A 23,345-nucleotide genomic window follows, 5' to 3' on the forward strand; every position below is an offset into this window, starting at 1 on the left:
TTTGTTTTGAAATGTACAAACGGAACTGTATTGTTTTATTGTGTCCTACTTGACGTTATTGGGAAAAGCACCGTGGCTAAAAACTTCGGGGAAAATGGAAAAAGTAACAGGCGTAAAGACTTTATCCGTGCATCCGCTGCCGAGATAAGGAGCAACAGCGATGGATGTGCATGTTTTCTTCCTGGAGTGGCTTCCAAACTGACAATGGTGTCGAAGGAGGAAAAAACGCAGATTTTCTCGCATTTCCATTGAAAGTAAATTTACTCATGGAGAAAGGAGCAAGTCGGGAGTCATGAGCACAGGTTTGTTTCGTGGGGGAGCTAACTTAACTTAGCAAAATCCTGCTGTGCAAGCGCATATTGTGGTTAGCTAAAACTAAATATAAATACGTATTGAGTTTATTCGCAGAAAGTGGGAAACTATGTAATTTGAATGTTATAACGGTCGATAGCATCTACTCTATTTTTACTCAGCCACAGTTAATTACAGTTTTTCTTAATAACAGCTTTCAAAAAGATATAAAAGAGGACGGGCTCGACCTCAATTTGAGTGCTTTCTAAAAACGCAATCACTCAGTCAAAAATGTCCCTTTCCGTTTGATTTTACAGCTACTGTTACAGCTGGAGGGGGTTAAATCCTTTGTCTTAAAACATCTGTCCTGCTGTTCATGCAACAAGTCGGACTCGATAATAAGCACTCAGTGTTAACATCTCACATATAAAACAGTTAACCTCTGTCATGAATGAAGAGGGGTGCCCTCAGTGAAATGGTATATGTGCGATAGTGTTATTATGATTGTTTGTCTTTCCACGACACGAGCGGGTTTAGTCCAGGTACCTGGCGTTGCCTTTTACAGCGAAAACATAAGGCCAAACTCCCCTCAAAAATCTTTGAAAAAAGATATTGTAAGCATGTACTGGCAAATTCGGCGTATAGATAACGAGACCAAGTAACATTTTTGATAAAGTTTCTCCTTGCTTATCACCGCCATCCATGGTAAATTTAGATATGCATTTGTGTGAACCAATTCTTAAAGTTAAACTTTTCAAATATAAAGCGAATGCCGAATTGAAAAGTCGCCCTAAATGATAAGTACCAAATGTTAATTACTGTCTCACAACGTACGTATTGTTGTTTTTAAGCGCAATGACGTTATACTTAATGGTTTTAAAACAGAGTTTGGAGCGAGGCTCTGTCTGCAAAGGCAGAACAGCATGTATTGGGGGCAGAGCGAATTTTGGTCGTTGGCCTTTTCGGAAACATCCGCTCGATGACTCGACTTCTCGTGGTGTCGGCCAGCCAAGACTTTCAGCCAGTAGAGCGGAAAAATATCGCCTACTATCTCAATTCACAGCTTTCTATTAGTGTAGAGACTATTTTTTATTTAAACTTTATTTAACCGGGTTAATCACAGTGAGATGGTCTCATCAACCTTAAATTAATAATAGTCGAATGTATTTATTGTTATAATGTTTAGTAGTTCCATGTGGGGGAGAATGCATACAATATAATGCACTTTAGTGTAACTCAGTTCTGACAACAAAACCATGTCTTTTAAAAATGTGGGAACACAAACTGTCAGAAGCAGACAGTTACCAGTAGGAGGACACAACAGAAATATACCAGTTATATTTATATTATTGGTTGCTGCTGGTGTAGGCTAGTTTGTACCATTTAATTAAGACAAGAACTAAAGACATGCCAAGCTTTCTCAAGTAGGAAGGAGGGAACAAATTCAATTGTGAATCTGAATTTAATCAATCCAGTTTTACTTTGTATTTCCTGCCTCAAGTGAAGTGTAAGCCCTTCAGTACTCCTGATTTTGATGCCTGATTTTATTTCACAGATTACTCCAACCCTTAGTTCTTTGTCCCTAAGATTGACCTGTGACCCGAGCTTTAACCACAGCTCGCAGCTGTCTATGGTCATAGTAGAGGAGGAGGTGTGGATGAAGCAAGCTTCTATATGATGTGCTGGTGTTGCAATATTCATTTCAAAGGAAGTGTGAGTAAATCATTTTTGACTCTTCTGTAAATCTCCTCCCTCTTTTTTTACATGCAGGTGTGAAGAAGCCTCCATTAGCTCCCAAACCTAAACTCCCTGCTACCACCAAACCCTCTCCCCCACCCATCGCCCCCAAACCAGGTCTTCTCTCCCAGTCTTCACTCGTCTCCCAACCTTCCCCTGCTACTCTCAAGAGGACAAAACCGGCTGTTGCCCCCAAACCATGCATTCCCAAATCCACAGCCTCGTCTTCCCCTGTTTCACCTCCGCCACCTACACCCAGTGAACCCTTTATCTTATCTCAGGAACAGCAGGAATCTTTAGGCAATAACCTCTCCCTTCTCAACTCCAGAAATGGGATTTTGTCAGAGACGAACAAACGTGACTCGGATTACATCATTCCCACTTGCTCCTGTGGGCTCCAGGAATGTTCCCAGTGCCAGCGTCTGGAAAACGGAAATACAACTGAGATTGGGAGCGATTTGCACCAAGAGCTGTTGCAGAATGGGATTACTACAGAAGGATTCACAGGGACGAGGCAACAAGAGAAAGCAGAAAACCGGGAGGAGGGAGTAGCTGTCGAAAAGGGTGAAGGTGGAGGGATTAGCAAGAAGCCCAGGGATAAACCTCAAAGACAGAGACACCTGGACAGGGTTAACAAAGAGGCACAGAGGACTGAGGAGCAGAAAGCTTCAGATACTTTAAAACATCAGGAAAGTGCTGTTGCTGAGCCTGATGTTTCAAAAGCAGATGTACAGACTGAGACCAAAAACACAGATTTAACAGACTCAGCCTGTGATGTTGCAGGCAGCATCATTGTCTCCCAAAGGGCCATTCCTCATGAGTCTTCTGCAGAATCCTTTCAGGGAGAATGCAGTGAGCCTATTAGCCAAGCATCTCCTACCAGGTTACACCCTGATCTGCAGGTCCCTGCTGCTCCCAGTAAGCCTCTCCCGGTCCCTCACCCACGCAAACCTAAAAAGCCAGCCCTGGTGAGGCAGGATGGCCTGGAGGACAGAGCCCAGGATCAGGTGGCGGAGGAACAGAAGCAGGGGCTTGAGATGCGAGAGGATGAGGGGAAACTGACTCTAGCTGGTCTGTGTCTCAGTTCAGAGGACGAGGAGCTCAAACAGGACACATGTGACAACCTTTTACCCCAAAAAGACTCAGGGATTGGAGATGATGAGACCAACGCACCCGTCCCCCCTCCTCGACAGACCTCACTCTCGCCACGCCTTTACAGAACAGTCCACATGCCACCCTCTCTTAACAAAAACACCTCCCACTCCTTAGTCCTGCTCTCACATGCTGACTCAATGAGCCACACAAAAGGGGGCGAGGAGCACCGGTTGGAGGAGGATGAAGGGGACGGGTACGGCGACTTTGAGCGCTACCCGATCACTCACAGCCTCCCCAAACAGATCAAACTTGGCTGTCACCCTCCTCTGGCTAATGCGAGGAAAGCCTTTTCCGCCGACGATCAGCAGTCGCCGAGGGCGCCGCCCAGAAAACCTCAAAGACACAGCCTGCCAGCAGCCCCTCCGCCCTCCATCTGCCCTCCTGCACCTCCACATGCTAACACCCCAATGAGGGAGCTGCCTGCGCCTCCTCAGGAGAAAACAGCCTGGCGCTTCTCCCGACCCTACGTGACCTTCTTCAGCAGGCAGATGCCGTCCAGGAGCAGCGTGCCGCCAAAGAGCCGAGCTCCAGCGCTGGGGGGCAAGCAGAGGGCACAGTCCTTCTCTGCAGCTGACCTGGCAACCCGGGCCGACTCTCAAAAGAGGAGCCTCTCTTTCCGGAAGCTGCTGGAGCTCCGGCTGTCTGTCAAGATGCTGCCAAAGCTGCTGGCCAAGGGAGGGCAGTCTCTGGACTGTACCAGCGTGGACTCAAGCCGGGGGGAGAAAAGCCTGGAGCGGCCCAATAGCTGCATAGTGGAGGCTGATATTTGCGGAGAAAATGGAGAGGGATCAGTGGAGTATGAGAACGTTCCTCTGTATGAGGAGATCCCCGAGTACATGAACCTGCCGTTTCACAGTGCGAGGCTGGGCTGGCCACATGACTCCGACGGAGCAGATTCAGACATCTATGAAGTGCAGGATCCCTATCACAGCTACCACGAACATGAGTACGAGGGGTACGCCATTTTGCATATTTAGAAGTTTGTAAACATATTGTTTAAGGGTGCAACTAATGATTATTTGTATTAATCAGTCTATTTTTTGTGGCATTTCATGCATTTATTAGAGAGATTACAGTAGAGAGATGACACAAATTTAGGGAAGAGAGGGATGGGGAATGACTTAACAAAGTTTGCTAGCCAGATTGAAACCTGGAACGTAGCCTTAACTCCTAACACATCTCTCTTCTATTTTTATGATTAATTGATTTAATTGTTAAGTCTATTAAATGTATTTTTGTCAATCCAAAACCCAGACATATCATTTGCAGTGACATAAAACACAGAAAAGTAGCAAATTGTCACTTTTAAGAAGCTGGACACAGCAAATGTTATGCATTTCCCCTTCCTAAATGACCACTAACACAACACTGCAACTAATAGATTAACGACTAATCGTTTTAGCACTCATCTTGTCTTTAAATTGTCTTTCTAAAGTGATCCAGCAGTAACAGGTGCCGTATATATGATGAGAAAAAAAGTTTTTGTGTTGTTGCTGTGAACAATGGCAGCTTGTGTTTGTGATGAAAAGAGCCTGAGGGTCGCTGTAGGCCGAGGTCCAGACCTGCTCTACAACAGTTGCTGCCACCATGCAGTTTCAGGTGAACCGTAGCTTCAGTGTGGGAACCGCTGTGTGTGACAGGTTGCACAGGTGACATTAGTGGTTTGTATTTACAAGTGTAAAAGTGAAAGTCAACCTTTGAGCCAGTGGCATTGAATTTGAATGGTGCATTGATGTGCAGCAGGTCGGCCTGTTTTCCTGTGGGTTATTTCCAGTGGCCAGAGCAGGAAATGTCTGAGAATCGCCACACAGCTCTCTAGAACAGGGAAAATAAACCTCCAGCAACCACCAGCCTCCTCCTCCTCAGCCTGCACGCCCTCGCACTGTGTTTAGCCTCTTCCTAACCTCATCACTCCGCTTTTCTGTGAGTGAGTTTCTGTTCTTATCCCGGTAAATGAACAAATAAATCATCATTTAAATCACACCTGTGGAAAAGCAGCAGAGGGCTATACAGGAAAAAAGGCAGTCCGTGTACAGCGGGTTTATCAGAGCATTTCCGCTGAAAACGACACTGATAAGAGCGCTCAACCAAAGCAGTAAAGTTGCAGGCTTCAGAACCAAAACAATGAGCTGTAGAGCTGTGTCCAATGATAGCTCTCAGTGCGTTTGTCGCTACAACTAACCCTGTTAGTACAATAGTAATAATACAATACTTTGATCCGACTGTTTGCTGTCCTTGCTCCTAAATGGTGGAATGAGCTCCCTATTGACATCAGGATGGCCAGAAATCTCTTCCGACTACACCTCAGATAAACATAAAAAAATAAAAAAAAATAAAATGTATATATATTTCTTGAAGCTGCACTTTCATATGGCTCTTTGTAGTTTTGCTTATTTAAAACTAATGTACTTGCACTTACTACTTGTTGTCTGGAGTTTGCACCTTTAGGGTTGAAAGCACTTAATTGGAAGTCGCTTTGGATAAAAGCGTCAGCTAAATGACATGTAATGTAATCTATTTAATATAAAAAATATTGATTAGTGCAGCTTTAAGAGACTCAAAGTGGAGAATCTGTGGCATTCTGCTCGGTAAATGACTCAAACAAATAATCTATTGTCAGAACTAGTGTGTTAGAAGCGTCGAGGGACACCGCCAGCAACTTTCACTCAGTCCCCTTGTCCCATTTATGCCAGTAAGATCACATTGACCCACTCTGTTCTTGATATTAGGCCCAGTCCACACTGTTGTGATGAGGAGCTGTTCCCATGATAGCTGCCATGCTTCCTGTTTCCTCTGTCAGACCGTTGCACTACGAGTGATGAAGTCGAGGCCGCGTTAGGTGACCATAAGGGTTAACTGGTGATAAATCAGCCATTGAAACAATTAAGATGTACCTCTGCTTCTTAATTCTGTCCGGTATGCAGAGTGTTTAGCGGGTGATTTAGAGAGGAGAAAGAGGGAGCGAGTCAATCTGTAGTATTTTCCAGGCATCTGAGCCTGTTAAGTTTATGTAAGTAGCCTCAGGCTGTAAACAAGTGGCGCTCTGTGCCTGATCCAGTGTTTTGGAATGCTCCACTATAGAGAAAGCATAAGAGAGAAAGAAGTTTGGGGGGGGTATTACGATTTAGGTAAAAGAAACTGTCGGGTGGCACGTAAGAAAAACAAGGAAGTGGAGAGAGTGGGCCATTGCTGATGAGAGTGAAAGGACGTGAGAATGTTTGGAGTCCCATAGTCTTTCCTAATTATATTTATTCTGATCACTCACCCTTTTTTTTGCCAAGATACAACATCTACAAGCCGCTATGCAGCGCTGTGTAGGAAAGAGAAACGGAAGGTCAGGGCTGAGGAGGCAAAATCAACACATTTAGTCTTCCTCATTTTATTTCATCAACCTTTGAAATCAGACAGCGTAACTGTAGAGAAACGATTAAAACGTAAAAAGTATTATGTGTCTATGGATATAGGCCTACTTAAAACATGATAATAAAAAAAAAAACATAACCTCCCTGGTGGCGATAATAAGGACTGGGCATTAAGGTTGAAATCAACATAACAATAAAATAATATCAATATATGTCATGTGTTGTTTTTGGTGCATGGCGAGCCCATATTCATCTGATAACAATTTGTTTGAAATCAGTAACTTAGACAGCAAGATTTTGTGAAATGATTGCATCATATCGACCTCAATACAAAAGTCAAGGTTTGATAATACTGAATTCATAATGAAATAATAGAAATAATAATTACTGCTGCAACTAACCATTATTTTCATTATCGATTCATCTGCTCGTTTTTTAAAACGAGCAGATGAAAAATACCCATAACTTCCTAATCACTATTACAACTCACTGTTTTTGCTTGAAACTAATTCATATCCTGATTGTTTTAGCTCTAATAGTAATAACAATAGCACACATCAAATAAGATCTTTTCTTATTTAAGGGGGAGTTTGTAACCCTTTAATCTGTTTTAGGGGCTTTTTGAAACACTCAATCTGTATTACTGAACTACAATCCTTCTTATCGTCTATATTTTATCTCATGCAAGGTCTTTTAAAATTCTACTCAACCAGGGTTGGCATTTTCTTTAAACCTCCAAAATGAAAAAATATTATATAGAAATTATTCTTATTGTTAAAGATGCGTGATCAATTTTGATATTTTTCATTGTATAAGACCTCTGAATGAGTTTCACTCTTGTACTGACTCATATGCTTCTTTTGAGTAAAGATTACGTGTGCTCAATTTATCATCAAGTCCCCCTCTTGCACAAAACTTTAATCTTTATTTATCCAGGGAGTGTTTTTCTGAACTCACACTAACGCTCCTCTGCAGCCCCGCTCTGCTTCTCCTGCACACATTTAAACATTCCTTCTAAAGCAAAGCTACATTCTGTACCATTTACTCTTTCTCTGACTTTCACTCTGTCCCCGTTTGTTGTGTTGAATGTGTGGTGTCTACAGTGGCTGGCTGGGGCAGGACGTCCACTCTGAGGAGGAGGAGATCCACAGTTCAGATGAAGAGGACCACAGCTCCACCTCCAGCAAGGAGCACCTGGACGTAGCAGACCGACAGGTAATCACCTCCCTCTAAACTGTGAGGGGACTTCAGTAGTTATACAGCAATGAATATAAAGTAATAAACAAATTAAGTATGTATCAAACTGAAACTGAAGTGTTTGCCAGCACCTGATGACGGATAATTTCTGTTCTCGTTTAGGCTGGTTATAAAACCAATACAAATGTATTTAGTTTCTATAACGACATGCCTCTAGTTTACAGTTTACAAAAAAATGGTTTAACAACCTTGTTGGTATATTTTTTTCAATAGCAGTTCCCATAAGTCTTAAACAATATTTTTTTTAGAAAGGCACAGAAAATTAAATGTCAACTTTAATTCTTTTGAAACTGTCATTTTAACAGAAATAGTCCATTATGGCGTAGTCTGACTCACTGAATGTAGACTGTTAGTGTAAGCTTGCCATTGGCTGGCTTGCCATTGGCTGGCTTTTTAGGCCGGCATTCTCCTGCCCTTCCTCTATCTCTGCTATTTTGCAAGGGCTCCGTCGCTGCAGCCGGGGCTTAGCCCCGCCCAAGATGATTGTGATTGTGTTTAAAGAAATACAAACAAGTCAGAGCGGTTTTTTCTTACATAGCTGAATGATAATGGCTGCTTCCAGACCTTTCTCTCTCGCAGACACAGTGCTGTGGAGATGGGTCTGGCTACACGAGACTCATTATGGCTGAAATAAATGAAAACACACATTATTTGTTTTATCTATAAAATGACCACAGTGACATCTTCAAATTGGTTTTGTCTGAGGAAACAGTCCAAGGCCAAATGTTTTCCATTTATGGTTGAAAAGTCATTCAAACTCTTCATAGCAAAGATTTACGAGAAGTCAAAAAAAGAATTGTGCAACAGAAATGTTTTGACCTCTCAGATGTATCTTGCGACCCCTTGAGGGTTCCTGGGGTCCGTTTCAGAAAGCAGGTTTAGTGAAAACTCTGGGTGTTCCGTTTCAGAAAGAGAGGTAACTTAACCTCAGAGTCAGTTACTATGGTAACTGAGTCTGTGAACCTAACCTGGTCAGGAGCAGGTTTCTTCTCACTCATTTCCTCATTCATTCATTCAGTCTGTATCAGGCACATTTTAATGCAGTTTGTTATCTGCATGAATAACAACTTAATAAATAAAACTTATTGTTAGGCAGATTATAAAACGTTTTTTTCTCAAACGTGTCATGTCCTTTTGTCGACGATCCCGTTGATGAAAAAGCTGTATTACTTCACAGAGAGTTTACGTCGGGAGATGCTATTGAGTCCCGACAATAGATGTATTTTCATTTCCACATAACCGATTTGAGAGGTATTTTTGATCACAGTCCATCAGATATGTAGATACCTTATATCACTAACATCCACCATTGTGGACCTGCTCTAACATCCAAGCAGATTCTTTGTGTCGCATTACGTTTTTTGGAAACGGCAGTTTTCTTTATAACAGTAGCGGATCATACTGTAATAGTAAAGCCACTGTATGCAGAGCCGTAAGAAAAGTGTGACTCGCTCTGAAACGTTTTTTAAACATTTTTGTAGTGTTCCCTGGACACAAACCAGTGAGAGCCATTAAAAAGAAATAAATGATTATACATTATAGTTCTGTTAATGATCATAGTGCTGCAGCCTCAGAATGGGATTAGTATAGCTTACTTTTTCGCCCGCGGGATTGCACCCAAATGAAATTATAGGTGTAATACAATTCCAGTTTTCACCAGTAATATTATAAGTTAACTGTGATCAAATATGAAATTAATACACTGCTAATGCTTACGCATTGACTCGAGCAGCAATTTTCTCCCACACCAATTCTCTCTCTGTTGCAGCAGCAGCCGATGTCTTGCTTTTTTAACGAAATATATGTTCAAACTCGCTGTTTGTGCGCGAGTATTTCCACCCACCCCTTTGTTTGTGGTTGTTACCATGGTGAATCGTAGAATCATGGCTCCATTCATGCTGCCTTTTTATAGTGGTGGTGCACGCGCGTAACCCTGAGTGAACCTACTCCGAGTTGATTGAACCAACTCAAATCAGCTGTTCTGGAACCGAAAACTCTGAGTTTCCCATCTCAGGGTAAATCAACTCAGACATCAGGGTTAGACTCAGAGTTTGTTAAACCTCCTTCCTGAAACGGACTCCTGAACTCCCATGTTTGGACCCACTGCTTTGATAAGGCTGCTTTTATTCACACTTAAAGCGTAACTCTCGCCAAAATGCAACCTAGGGTCTTTTTGTGAATGTACCCGAGTCAAACTTTCGTTTAAAAGCATATTTAGGAAGAGTTACGGTTTAAGAGATGAGGAAAATGCTACAGAAATGTTACCAGATCATAACTAAAGGACCAAGAACCAACTTTTTTGGAAAAATGGCTCTGAGCTGTTTTTTAGACATGATGCCAACATGGCAGAGCATTTACGGATTACAATGGACGTCTCACATCACTGCCGGTGACTAAACTGTCACTGCCGCTACTGGAGATTGTGTGCACATTTGCTGCCAAGTGTGTTCATTACAGCTTTCCAGAAATGTGTGTATGTATGTGTTGAAAGGGGGGATGGTGAGCAAACACACAAGGGTTACAGGTTCAGGAATAGCTCTCTCAATGAGCTTCTTTTTTCTTTTTTTCTTTTTTGTCCTGTGTGACCCTCTCTATGATACTGTCAGCACCTGTGTCCGACGCCCCACAAACCTCCAGGGTATCACAAATACAGGCTCCGATAGGACCAGTAGGACATTTCAGTCAAGTGAGGGGGCCAAGGCCGCTGTCCAAATTAAGTCATTGAAAGACCGCCCCATTACCATTCAACAACACACACCATCAGAAAGACACAGGGAGAGGAGAGAGAGCGAGAGAGAGAGAGGGAGAAAGAAAAAGCTTGCTGCTTTACTTTGGGGCCTGACTGAGCTGTTGTTTGGGCTGTAAACTCAAACCTGATGGTTTTACAGAGCAAAACAGGATCTGAGTGATCATGGTGATTTGCAGCGAGCCTGTGAGTGTACTGTACAGTGATGTGTTTTGGTAAAGTCGGTTGCTGTTAGCATTTCTGTAGCATTGCTGAACTGTTTGTGTTTCTCTTCTTTCAGCAAGAGGATGAGATGAAGAGGAAGAAAGTGGTGCACATTGCCCAGGAGATTATGAGCTCAGAGAAAGTGTGAGTGGTTTTATAATGAACCAGGGACATGTAACACTCCTAAAGTGTGATCTCAAATTTGCTGTACTTTATCTAACTGATGTATTTCTGCTCTTGTATCAGGTTTGTGGATGTCCTGAAGCTTCTTCACATAGTAAGTGTACTTATTTATTTATTATTTTTTGTTTTTTTACAGTGGAGGGAAGAAGAGTGCCCAACATAATAAATCCTCCTGTATGTTTTGCTACTCGCGCCGACACTTGTTTGTTTTGAATGGTGTTCAAAAGCTTTTTCCCAGGGATGGGCATGAATTAATGAGGTCTTGGCTGGTATGCTCAAGTGCCTGTACAGAGTTGAATAATGCAGTTCCTTACCAGCTGAGGCTTTTAAAGTTGCTGTGTCGGACAGTTTTGGTTTCCCGTGGGCAGCATTGGGCAGGTAAACGCATGGCCACAAGTAGGGAGGCTGTGCTTTGATCAGTCCCATTACCAGGGAACACTGTCAGGCAAGAGTGTGTTTGTTTTTGTGCAAGAAAAAGGGAGCATGAGTGAGTCTTCAGTCCAGGTTTGGTTTGGCTCTGTTGACGTGAGCTGCCTAGTTTGTCTGGTGAATGGCAAAACATTTTTTTCCCGTCTTTGTTTGGAGAATTATCATTATCTTATTAATCTGTTGCCAATAACAGAAAACGAAAATAAACAGAAATTATGAAAATGGTCAGCTATTACCAAGAGGTATTTCAAAAGGGACTTTTACTGCACTGAAAAGATACATTTTGTAGTTTTGTTTTAGTATGTCCATGTTAGGCTGGCCAATGTGTATACAAATCCAAATGACAGTCACAATTAGTTATACATTTAAATACATACTTGTGGTGTTCCCTGAGTCTGTAACATGCTCTGCTTTAAACAATACATTTAGACGACGCTTTCATCCAAAGCAACTTACAATTGCTATATACTGTATATAAGGTCGCAACTAGGAGTTAAGTGTCTTGCTAGGGACACATTGGTTGATGCATCGCAGTGGGAATCAAACCCAGATCTCCCACACCAAAGGCATGTGTCATATCCACTGCACCATCACCACCCAAAGATTCTGTTTCAAAGAAATATGCTAAAATGCTGTATTATCGCTCATCGTGTTGCATGCTTCTCTGTTTTGAATGAAGACTAACAGGAACTATGTGACTGGATGACGTCTGGTTGTTGTAGTTTTTTTGAGGGGAAAAAAAAAAAATGAGCTGTACACACTGACATGAGAAAAATCAGGTTGTGCCTTTTAATGTCAGTATTTGTAAAGTAGCCTGTAATATATTAAAGTACTTTTTATGTCTTTCCTTGTTTGTTAGTTGTAACATTTGACAGGGAAGCTCTGCCTTTATATATGTTTATGACAAGGACAGAGTCTGTAGTCGGTCTGTCCTGAGGGGGATCCCAGGTGAGACGGGTCGAGGGTCCACCTGTCTGGCCGCCTCAGACATGGCTTTAGTGAAACCCACGGCAGGATTAAGTAGAGTACTTGGTCCTGTGGCTGACGGGGGGAGGGCGTGGTGCTCTGTCCAAGAAAAGAGGTCATATCACATTCTTCTCTCTGCGTGGACGGCCTGGCAGCTGCTTCCTCAGGCCACAGAGAAGACCTCCAGACACACACATACCTTAGATAATCCTCTGTGTGTGTATGTGCAGTGTTTGTGCAGGTGTGTGTGTGGGTTGGTGACTATGTGTCATATATTGCCATATTTGTGGCAAGTCGTCCAGCCGATGTGTTTACATTTTTGTCCCTATTTTTGAAGTTGGTTTATTTGTAACCAACGTTCATGTGTGTTTTGTGAATAAGATGGCGGTTTTGTCAGGACTGATAGTGGCCAGAGTAGCCATTTTTTGTGTCACATTATAAGTGCACTAGTGGTTGATTTATTTATTGTTTTTGTTAGTTGTGTATCTGTTTCAGCGTGAGAGTGTTGGGAACTGGAGAAATGTAACTGGCTCGTCTTGTTTCTTGTAGTTGATATAATAAACCTGATGAGAAACATTGAGCATGACATTTTGTATAAAGATTATACAAGATAAACACTTCATCACAAATACATATCACATCAAATTAAATCTATAAAAATGTTTTATCACGTTTTTTTTACTGCTAAATTAACTCTACTTGTCACCTGAAATGTTCAGTCCATTCGATGTGTATATAACATACTTGTGTGTGTGTGTGTGTGTGTGTGTGTGTGTGTGTGTGTGTGAGAGAGAGTGGGAAAGAGCACATATTAACCAGGACATTGGGATCCTGCATGGCCTCCCTACTTCCTTCCAGGTGTATGTGTGTGTTGGCACACTGGACAAAGTCAAGAGTGCTGAGTCAGGTGTGTGTGTGTGTGTGTGTGTGTGTGTGTGTGTGTGTGGGGGCAGGTTGGAGGAGGGGGGCAGTTTATGAGGTGATATCCAGGTGTTCCTGTTCAGCTGCAATACAGTATGTTGTCATGTCACCCCACCCTGTACAGCTGTGGTGTGATATAATGATGACATTCCCCCTCCTTGTCTCTTCAGGACTTTCGGGATGCTGTTGCCAAGGCAACCCGTCAGAATGGGAAGCCCGTGGTGGATGAGCGAATCCTCAGCCAGATCCTGTATTACCTGCCACAACTCTACCAGCTCAACAGAGACCTGCTGAGGGAGCTGGAGGACAGAGTGGCACATTGGTAAACACACACACACACACACACACACACACACACACACACACACACACACACACACACATTTTTGCAACTACAGCTCCCATAATGCTCTGGGGGATGTTGCCACAATTCAATGAGTTATCATGTGGGCATACTTGAGCCCTGTATTTTTTTTAGCCTGTATTTGTTAACATTTTGGCAAACTAGCACCATTATGCAATATTAGCTATTAGCAGTTCCTGTTTGCAGTGCACCCATTGATGTACAAACAACCATCACTGGATTACTTTGATACTGAAGAAAACAACGTCAAAACATAAAGATTCTCATTCAAGTTCTGCAGTTCTAAGGAGCGTCTTTTTTCTATGATTTCTAAGTGGATTTATGGTATCATATTTTCTCGATGGAGATCTGAGATAATGTTTTCTTCAGTCAAACTGAATCTAAATTATGTGTATCATGTCCGTGTGTTCAGATTTGACTGAGTAATGACTCTGGGCAGGAGTACAATTTATAAAAAAATAACATAAATAAATAAACGTATTCAAACCACTTATATAGTATTTTAAACAAATGTGAACGCTAAAGTTAACATCCAAACAGTCTGTTGTATAAGTCAGATGTTACATTTTGCAGAGCTGTTTCCTGTTTCAATATTGACTTGTTGTAATTGTTATCTTTGTGCAGTTTTACAATGCGATTAACAATTTTAATGGACAGTTTGGGCACTTTCACCATTATTCGTTTTCTTCCAAATACCGGTAAGTCTTTTACCTACTTAGTGTTTAACTGAAGGGTTTGTTTACAACCTCTCGGATCATTTCCTCCTCATGTCCTCATGGTCCTGCTCTACTGGACTCTTTTTTAGCAATGTTATTGAAGGGAGCTGTTTATGTCTGTCTGGTTACAGGAGCGACCACCAGAGACTGGCGGACATCTTTGTCCAGAAGGGTCCTTACCTGAAGATGTACTCCACCTATATCCGGCAGTTTGACAACAACGTGGCTCTGTTAGACGAACAGTGCAGGAAAAACACAGCATTTGCCGCTGTTGTCAGAGAGTTTGAGGTAAAGCTGGAAAAAGGGTTGTGTGTTTTTTTTTTTTTTTTAATTATGTGTATTATGTGTTTTCCTGCAGTGAAGGTTGGAATAGGATTACTTTTCTTGTTGTTATTGCATTATTACTCTTGGCTCCAGGCCTTTTTGTCATTTTCTTTCAAACATCTAATCACCTTTTCAAGCAGAATTTTAATGGGGATTGTTTATTTTACATTATCTAAAAAAATTCTTCATACCTTCACAGTAACTACAGACATTATAAAAATAACATAGTTCAGCTGTCTACAACTTTAATCCAGAAGCATGTAGCAGCCATCAAAACACTCTACACGTATCTCAAACGGTTAATTGGAAGCTTCAGTGTCCGTTTGTTTCGTCTCAGATGAGTCCAAGATGTGCCAGTCTGGCTCTGAAACACTACCTGCTGAAGCCTGTGCAGAGGATCCCTCAGTACCAGCTGCTGCTCACAGGTACGAACACCATGACACACATCCACTGTTATCTGTTCTACAATCCTGTGCAAAGGTCAAAGGGTTTATTGAATCAGGGCACTCCTTTATTGGTCACACGTGAATGGAACTTAGGTCTAGAGTCACGTCTTTCTTTGTCTTGGTAGAGCAGTAGTGGTAGTGTGCACATCTCCACCGGTGAGGTGCAGGGCAGGATACAACACAAAGAATGAAATGCCCGCACTCTGCTAGTACTCCCATACGTTTATTGTGCTGCAACGTTTCGACCCTGCTGGGTCTTCCTCAGGCAAATGGCATTCAACAGTGGCTCAAGCATATACATAGGGCACCATACTGGCACCCAGTGGACAGTAACAGTAATATAAACCTGAGGCGTTCCTGTTTGACACATGGGTCAAATTCTGCAGAACAATTTGCAAATAAAAATACATTTTTAAGGTAAATGAGGAGCTGTCTGAACACTGAAAATTATGAATTTGGCATAAAACACTTTTTGTAGAGCAAAAATTGATTTGTTTCTTATAATTCATATTCTGCACAATGTACAAAATGTAGGTGGATGTTGGCCTTGCAGGTCGAAACCTTTTTTGCTCAAAATGAATTGAAACCTCTTTTTTCAGATTATCTGAAGAACCTCCCAGAGGACTCTGAGGATTATAAAGACACACAAGGTTAGACAATACTCACCATTAGTGTCTACCAGGACATCAATTTGCGCTGTTAACAAAGAGAACGTATGCCAAAACACTAATGTTTTTATCTTTGCTATCCGTGCAGCTGCCCTCAGCATAGTGAAAGAAGTGGCCAACCATGCAAATGATATTATGAAACAAGGGGTAAGACCTTATCCCGCACAACGCTTTAAATGTTGTCTACCTCGGCATCGGGTTTCTCCTCACCTCTCTGATGTTATTTTTCAGGATAACTTTCAGAAGCTGATGCAGATTCAGTACAGTCTCAATGGTCACCATGAGATCGTTCAGCCTGGCAGGGTAAGTCTCAAAAGTGTTGCCAGGACCAACATGTAAAACCCTTCCTCAAACCAAAGTTCCTACCCCAGTTAGTTTTGTCAGGGTGGGAGAATTATCACACAGGTGTAAATTCTCTCAAAAGACTGCCAAATACCGGTGTTTGTGATATTTCAAATAGCTGTTTAACAAATACGAGACATAGACATATTTTATCTGCACCGAAATTCACATTAATTAAATAACAAGACTTTAAAACACATTTGAATATATCTTTAAGTACATAAATACAAAATACTGCAGACTCAACAGGTCTCTTAACTGATAATAATAATGCCAAATATGCTCCTACATTCACCCTCTTCTGTGCTTCCGATGGTTCCTGTTTCTGTCTTGGTTATTTTAAACTTATTTTTAGAAAATTAAATATTCTGTAGCCACTGGACTCTAAATACTATATGTGTTTTTTTTTAAATGCAACCCATTGACACCGAACGTGTTGATATTTGCAGGTGTTTCTGAAGGAGGGCACACTAATGAAGCTGTCCAGGAAAGTCATGCAGCCACGAGTGTTCTTTCTGGTGAGCGATACATGGAACATTGTTTGTGACTCCAGTTTACATTTTGCTTTTACGTTTCTCTTACCTGTCTTTACTCTCAAAACGGAGTTGATTTAAATATTTGTTTGCAATTTCTTGTACCGCTGTAAATCTGTCTGTATGTTTTACTTATTGTGTCTGTGTTTTCTTCAGTTTAATGATGCACTCATGTACACCACTCCGGTCCAGTCTGGCCAGTATAAACTCAACAGTGTCCTCTCTCTGGCTGGGATGAAGGTTAGAGATGCACTGCAAACACAACACACTGTAATGGTGCCCCAGTCATTTTTTATTTAAATTCTTTACTTTAAAGTGCTCATATTATGCTTTTTGGCGTTTTCACTTTCCTTTATTGTGTTAAATATCTTTTTTGTGCACGTTATTAGGTTTACAAAGTGAAAAAGCCCAAAGTCCACCCCAAAGGGACTTACCGTCTTCCAGAGAAAACACTGTTCACAAACTGCTCCAAACAGCTCTATTGAAGGCCAGCCTTTACTTCAGAGACAAACGTGCATCACTTTGTAACACACGTTATAATGTTCGCCTAGCTGCTAGCGTGGCACTCCCTCATACTCTGCAGCAGTACTAAGCTAACAGTACTTACTGCACATGTGCGAAGTGAGATGCCTCACTCTGTAGCTAAAACAGAGAGCTCAACACAGGGTGAAAAGAGGAGCTGCAGCAATGTGCAGTTCAACAAATATATGGTGTTTTCTGAAAATTAAACTTATTCTGGTACAACCTCTAAATACAATTATGAACCTGAAAATGAGCATAATATGGGCACTTTAAATTTCTTTTATATACTTACTTCCTCGAGCTACACTGATTATTCCTATTTTTACCAACTATGTTGTCTCTTTGTTCTCATGTTTAAGGTTGTTCTTTATTTATTTTTAATATTTGCTTCCATATTGCATTTTTTGTGTTAATCCACACCGAAACTTAGGGTCTAGGGAATTATTGAGGCTGAGTTTTCAGCAACAGTTTGAACATTGCTCATACATTTTACATGGTGCACAATCTCTGGTGGTTATTAATGGATTTCTGGTGTATTTTTCTAGGTGAGTAAACCCAGCCAGGAGGCCTATCAGAATGAGCTGAACATTGAAAGTGTTGAACGCTCTTTCATCCTGTCTGCCAGGTCAGCAGTCCAGTCTTCATCAGATTCTGCACATAATGAGCTTTAAATGTAATTGGTTGTGTTCGCTGTAGCTGAGAGTTTGGATGTATTTTGTGCTTGCAGCTCAGCTACAGAGAGAGACGAGTGGCTGGAGGCCATCGCTAAGGCCATAGACGACTACACGAAGAAGAAAATAACCTTCATATCAAGTCGAAGTCAGGAGGAGGTAAAACAAAAAAATCTGTGTGGGTGTATGTTCTAAATTAGTCTCGCATTGCCAGACCTTCCTCCACAGCGCTGCGGAGGAGGGTCTGGCTAGTCCACACAGCATTCTGGGATGGGAGAAAAACGTGCTCTGGTTTATTGGCATTTCTTTAAACCAATCACAATCGTCATGGGCGGCGCTAAGCTCTGCGCGGAGCCCCTGCAAAATAGCCTCTGGAAGGAACTTGTTTTTGTGGAAAGTGTACGTTCAAAGGTTGTTTTAGTCGTGCTACAGAAAAATCAGATTGGACAGATAGTCTAGCTAGCTGTCTGGATTTACCCTGCAGAGATCTGAGGAGCAGAAAGGCATCGGCAAAAAGACATGCATCCGGCGGAGTATCCTGCAGCACCGGAGCAATCCCAGAAGTGGAACGTCGTGGATATAGACTAGTTCTAAATCAGCCCTGAATGTGTCCATGTTAACCCTTGATCTGTCTTGACTCAGGCAGAGGGTGTTGTGGACACCGGGGCCCCATTAGGCTCAAAGGCTCCCATCTGGATCCCAGACCTGAGGGCCACCATGTGTATGATCTGCACCTGCGAGTTCACCCTCACCTGGAGGAGGCATCACTGTCGCGCCTGTGGCCGGGTCTGTACCACTCTGACTACCATTACTCCTACAACACATTGTTTCATTAACTGCCTTCTCAACGCAGTTACATGTGTGTCTGACAGGTGGTGTGTCAGGCATGCTCTGCCAATAAGTACTACCTAGAGTACTTGAAGAACCAGCCGGCACGTGTGTGTGATCACTGCTTTGTTAAACTGCAGGAGAACAGTAAGTAAAGATGGAGTTCAGTTTCATCATATTTAAAAAACCAAAAATAATGAACAATAATGAATGTATCTACTAACAAGTTTGTTTGTATTGGTCTTTTCCTGGGATTTGTTGATGATACTGACAATTAAAAAAAGTATAGAATACCACCAGACTTATCCTTAAAGGGGCTCTAAGCGATGTTGGGTGACGTCACTTCTTGTTGACGTTCGAAATATTGTCAAACAAAACGGAGGCTAGCTCGCCCCTCCCTCCTCCTCATCCCGTCCCCCCCCCCTCCCTTCCGTCGCACTAAAACCCCCAACCCCCACCCCCAAATCCTTCTTGTCGGTTATTGGCTGGAACACTTGTTTGTTATGTTTGGTGGTGCAGGTTGGCGCAGTTTGTTTTTGTTGGCGTTTGTGGAGCCTGGGCTGTCTACAGAGACCGCGTTTTTTTTACAGTGTGTTCAGGGGACAGGCAGCTAGCGGATAGTGAGGAGATGTTTGCTGTATGTGACAAAAATGTTGTAGCCTAAAAAAACGCATGACATCGCTTAGAGCACCTTTAAACATGAGATTATTTACTTGTGATGGAACCAAATGGTTTTGGTCAATTTACTGTTTTTTGGTTTTTTTTTAGGTGACCGCTGTGCCTCAACATCAGTTTCTCCTATCAAATCTGGAGCTTTCTCCTTTACTAGAAAACAGAAGAAGATTCCTGCTGCACTAAAAGAGGCAAGGAACATAAATTATCATTTCCTTGGTATGTTTTGGGTTCATTTTTAGCATCTTATGTGTAGCGAGTATATGAAGTTATTTGTTTTTTCTCATGCTGTTTTTCCAGGTGTCTGCCAACACTGAGAACTCCTCCATGAGCGGTTACTTAAACCGGTCCAAAGGCAACAAAAAGCAGTGGAAGAGGCTGTGGTTTGTCATCAAGAATAAAGTCCTGTACACCTACGCTGCCAGCGAGGTACTCACACTGTTGATTTTTTTTGGTTTTTACTTAACTCTGTATAGCTTTTATACCTTTTTGGTTGAGTAATTATTTCTGCCTCTAGGATGTTGCAGCTTTGGAGAGTCAGCCGTTGCTCGGTTTCTTCCTGAGGGAGGAGAAGAACGGGCCGGCTCAGAAGCTGCAGTTTAAGCTGTATCACAAAAATACTCTGTTTTACATCTTTAAAGCTGACGACATCCCCACCGCACAAAGGTATTTGAATTTTAATGGCAGGCAGTGCCTTCAATTTGTAATCCTATAACATTTTAGTTGTGGTTGATTTGGCGACCCCAGCGGTTATCGTGGTAATAGCAAGTGCACTTTAAAGGGGCTCTAAGCGATGTTGGGTGACGTCACTTCTTGTTGACGTTCAAAGTATTTTCAAACAAAACGAGGCTAGCTCGCCCCTCCCTCCTCCTCATCCCGTCCCGTCCCCTCCCCCTCCCTTCCGCATACTAACCCCCCCCAACCCCCACCCCCAAGTCCTTCTTGTCGGTTATTGGCTGGAACACTGTTTATTATGTTTGGTGGTGCAGGTTGGCCAGTTTGTTTTTGTTGGCGTTTGTGGAGCCTGGGCTGTCTACAGAGACCGCATTTTTTTACGGTGTGTTCAGGGGACAGGCAGCTAGCGGATAGTGAGGAGATGTTTGCTGTATGTGACAAAAATGTTGTAGCCTAAAAAAACGCGTGACATCGCTTAGAGCACCTTTTTAATACGACAGCAAACACTCAATGAGCCGCTACTTTGTCAGAAATACAGCAGAGGAGGTGTTTCTGTTTACAGTGCAGTAAAAAAACACACATTGTTTCAATAAAGAAGTCAATAAAAGATAAAGCTGTGATTTGATTAGGCTACATCCTGCACACAGCCAGAGTAGGACACAGTAAAGTTGGTTACCTTGCTGAGGAGTGGCAGGTGTGTGCAGCCTCTTGTTTCATTACTCCCTGCAATATTTAAAATGGATGCACTGTCAAAAAATGGTCTTGTTTTGAAGACGTATTTTTGATGTGGTCAAATACATTGCATTGCAAGGTACATGTGTCACCAGTTGAATGCTTTTAATGCAAAGCAGCAGTAGGAAATGTTAGCTTTGCATAATTACATGCTGCATAGTTTCCTGTGAATCCCTCATGCGTTTAAATTTAAATCCATAACAGGAATGGCGGACTCCACCACTGAAAATAAAAAAAACTACCATATATAGACAATAATTACTAAGTATTCTGTACTGTTTTTTTAGTTGTATGTACAGTAAATGTATCTATTTTCAGGGGGCACACATAATCCACTCTGTGGAAACAAATTTAATGACCCTAAAATGTATCTGCCTACTGTACAATTATTCTATATTAATATATTATACCATTATAACTTTAAATGATGTTATTAAGTAAAGGTATAGTATTGTTCACTTGAATGTGTTTCAATTTGTAGCTAATGTTCTGCTGTGTATTTTTATCTTTCAGATGGATCGAAGCCTTCCAAGAGGCAATGATTCTTGAACAGTAATTTGGTTTTACAGCAGTGAAGTCGCATCACAGCCCCGGAGCCAGTTGATAGACAACTTACGACCCCCAATTGATCTTAGGTCAGGGGTCACCAGCTCAGGAAGGACTCCCGATAGACTGTTCAACAGAAACCCACTGCAGAACGCCACATTTACTGTACTGTATGTGGGGGAAACCGGACTGCTTTTCCCTCAAAGAACTGGATTCTTTTTCTCTTAACACATTTTCTACCAACATTCGCTAACGTTACTGATGCTCAGCTGAGGTCAGAGTTTAATAGTTTGTCACAGCTGTGGGTCAAAGGTCAAGTCCAGGAGCGTGTGTGCGTGTGAGTGTGTGTGTGTGTGTGTGTGTGTGGAAGTGAGACAGAACAGTTGTCAGGAATATTTAAAGCCCTCGGAAATCCTAGGAAGTCTGGGAAGTATTTTTAACTGTAAATGGATGAAGGAGCTACTTTTTGTGTGAAACAAAATATACACAACTGGCCGCCTTCTTAGTAGTTAATAAAACCTACCGTGTCATTTTTGTTAAGGCAAAATCTAAACGTAGAATGGAAAAAAAAAAAACACATAAAATATTCAAAATGGTAAGATGTTTCATCTGTATCGTGGATGCAAAGTCTCGTTGATGTGTGTTCAAGAGTTTGATGTAACAAGGTGGGATTTTACTGTGAAAATCCAGCTTCTACAAAGAAACAGGAAGTTGATATTCTGCTCTCGAGGTTGATCTCTCTGGTTAAGAGGTTTTACACCTGTATTTTAAAATTTAACATACAAAACATTTAAGTGATGGGTTAAAGAAACAGCATCCTGGAAAAAAACTGGAAATGTCCTGAATAATGTAGCTATTTTTCATACAATTAAAATGTTTTTTTTTTGTTTTGCCTGTTTAGCCACATTAGATATGGTTAATGGTTAAAACGGTGTATAGACATAAAAGAGCAACATTGACCTTTTTTTATATCAAAGCCAAAAGCTAATATTTATAAAATAGGAAAATGTATTGTTTGTAAAGCACAGGCTGCCGCTTATTTAGGGTGTCAGGGTTTGTTAGGAAATATGTTTCCAACAATTATTCTTTTAAATTAAAAAGAAAACGTAAAGAAAAAGGGGATTTTTTTTTTTATGGGCAAATACTGTGGAAAGTATGCATGAACTATATTTCTAAGGAAATGCTCAAAAGGAAGAAAACATTTTTAATTTTGCAGAAACTGTGCCGTATATCTCCTGTTTTGAGATGAATTGTAATAATATAGGTGCTCTGTTTGACATTTTTCACAAAATAATGACAAATTTAAGCATCCAGTTCGCATGACTACTCACTGTCTAGCCAGGGTACTCGAGGTTTGTAGTTTCAAAAACGGTCATTTTTGAAGGTATGTTTCTTCTTGGTTAGGTTGCCATATGTTGCACTACCCTGTTATGGCAGATTTCACAGTGGGAGAATCCCAAATTCCTACTTTTTTTTAGTGAAGTGATACTTCTGTCATTTTAGCTCAGTGGCTGAGGTCGTCATACAATGTGTGCCTCTTTCAGATTTGTGTTAGTGAGGTATACGTCTGCTAGTCAGGAGCTAGTAAGCATGTATTTCTTAATGATTGTACATTAACTTCGGCCATTTGTAAACAACTACTCTATCAGAGTTAGATTCTCCTATAAACAATGATTCTAAACTGTCAGGCAACAGTTTTTAATAAATATATATATAAATACATATCTTGTCCTGTATTCATTTCCTGTTCTGTCACTTCAAAGGATGAAAAGCAGGGAGCTGTACAAACCACTGTCACTACTTAATTGCAGAGTGCAGACAAACGCATGTGGGAGGAAGTAGTTCAACTGTTTGTCATTTGCATCTATCGTCTGGGTCTCTCTTGGAGCAGGCGATCAAAGCACTGGTTTGTGTGATAAGACTTTTTTTTTTATTCAGTTCAATTCAATTTATTTATAGTATCAAATCATAACCACAGTTACCTCGAGACACTTTACAGATAGAGTAGGGCTAGACCACACTCTATAACTTACAAAGCCCCAACAATTCTAGTAA

At 41.5% G+C, this 23,345-nt stretch overlaps 1 protein-coding gene across 2 annotated transcripts; it reads left to right on the plus strand.

Moving 5' to 3' along the window:
* The first annotated feature begins 54 nt into the window (after nucleotides 1–54).
* fgd6 (FYVE, RhoGEF and PH domain containing 6) lies at nucleotides 55–23,006 on the plus strand. Of its 2 annotated transcripts, none has more exons than XM_078281691.1 (21): nucleotides 55–302; nucleotides 2,062–4,138; nucleotides 7,649–7,760; nucleotides 10,829–10,896; nucleotides 10,999–11,029; nucleotides 13,422–13,573; nucleotides 14,463–14,619; nucleotides 14,993–15,080; nucleotides 15,701–15,751; nucleotides 15,858–15,916; nucleotides 16,001–16,072; nucleotides 16,561–16,629; nucleotides 16,801–16,884; nucleotides 17,712–17,791; nucleotides 17,894–17,996; nucleotides 18,480–18,623; nucleotides 18,710–18,812; nucleotides 19,434–19,528; nucleotides 19,638–19,766; nucleotides 19,855–20,003; nucleotides 21,258–23,006. In XM_078281691.1, the coding sequence occupies exons 1-21, from the start codon at nucleotides 293–295 to the stop codon at nucleotides 21,298–21,300; spliced, it is 3,876 nt and encodes a 1,291-aa protein (XP_078137817.1). In that variant the 5' UTR covers nucleotides 55–292; the 3' UTR covers nucleotides 21,301–23,006. The 2 variants fall into 2 exon arrangements, with proteins under 2 accessions (XP_078137817.1, XP_078137818.1); XM_078281692.1 differs by having other exon boundaries at nucleotides 2,062–4,129.
* The last annotated feature ends 339 nt before the right edge of the window (nucleotides 23,007–23,345 follow it).

This window comes from Sander vitreus, chromosome 23 (genome assembly GCF_031162955.1).
Source record: "Sander vitreus isolate 19-12246 chromosome 23, sanVit1, whole genome shotgun sequence".
In the NCBI taxonomy this organism is placed as follows: domain Eukaryota; kingdom Metazoa; phylum Chordata; class Actinopteri; order Perciformes; family Percidae; genus Sander; species Sander vitreus.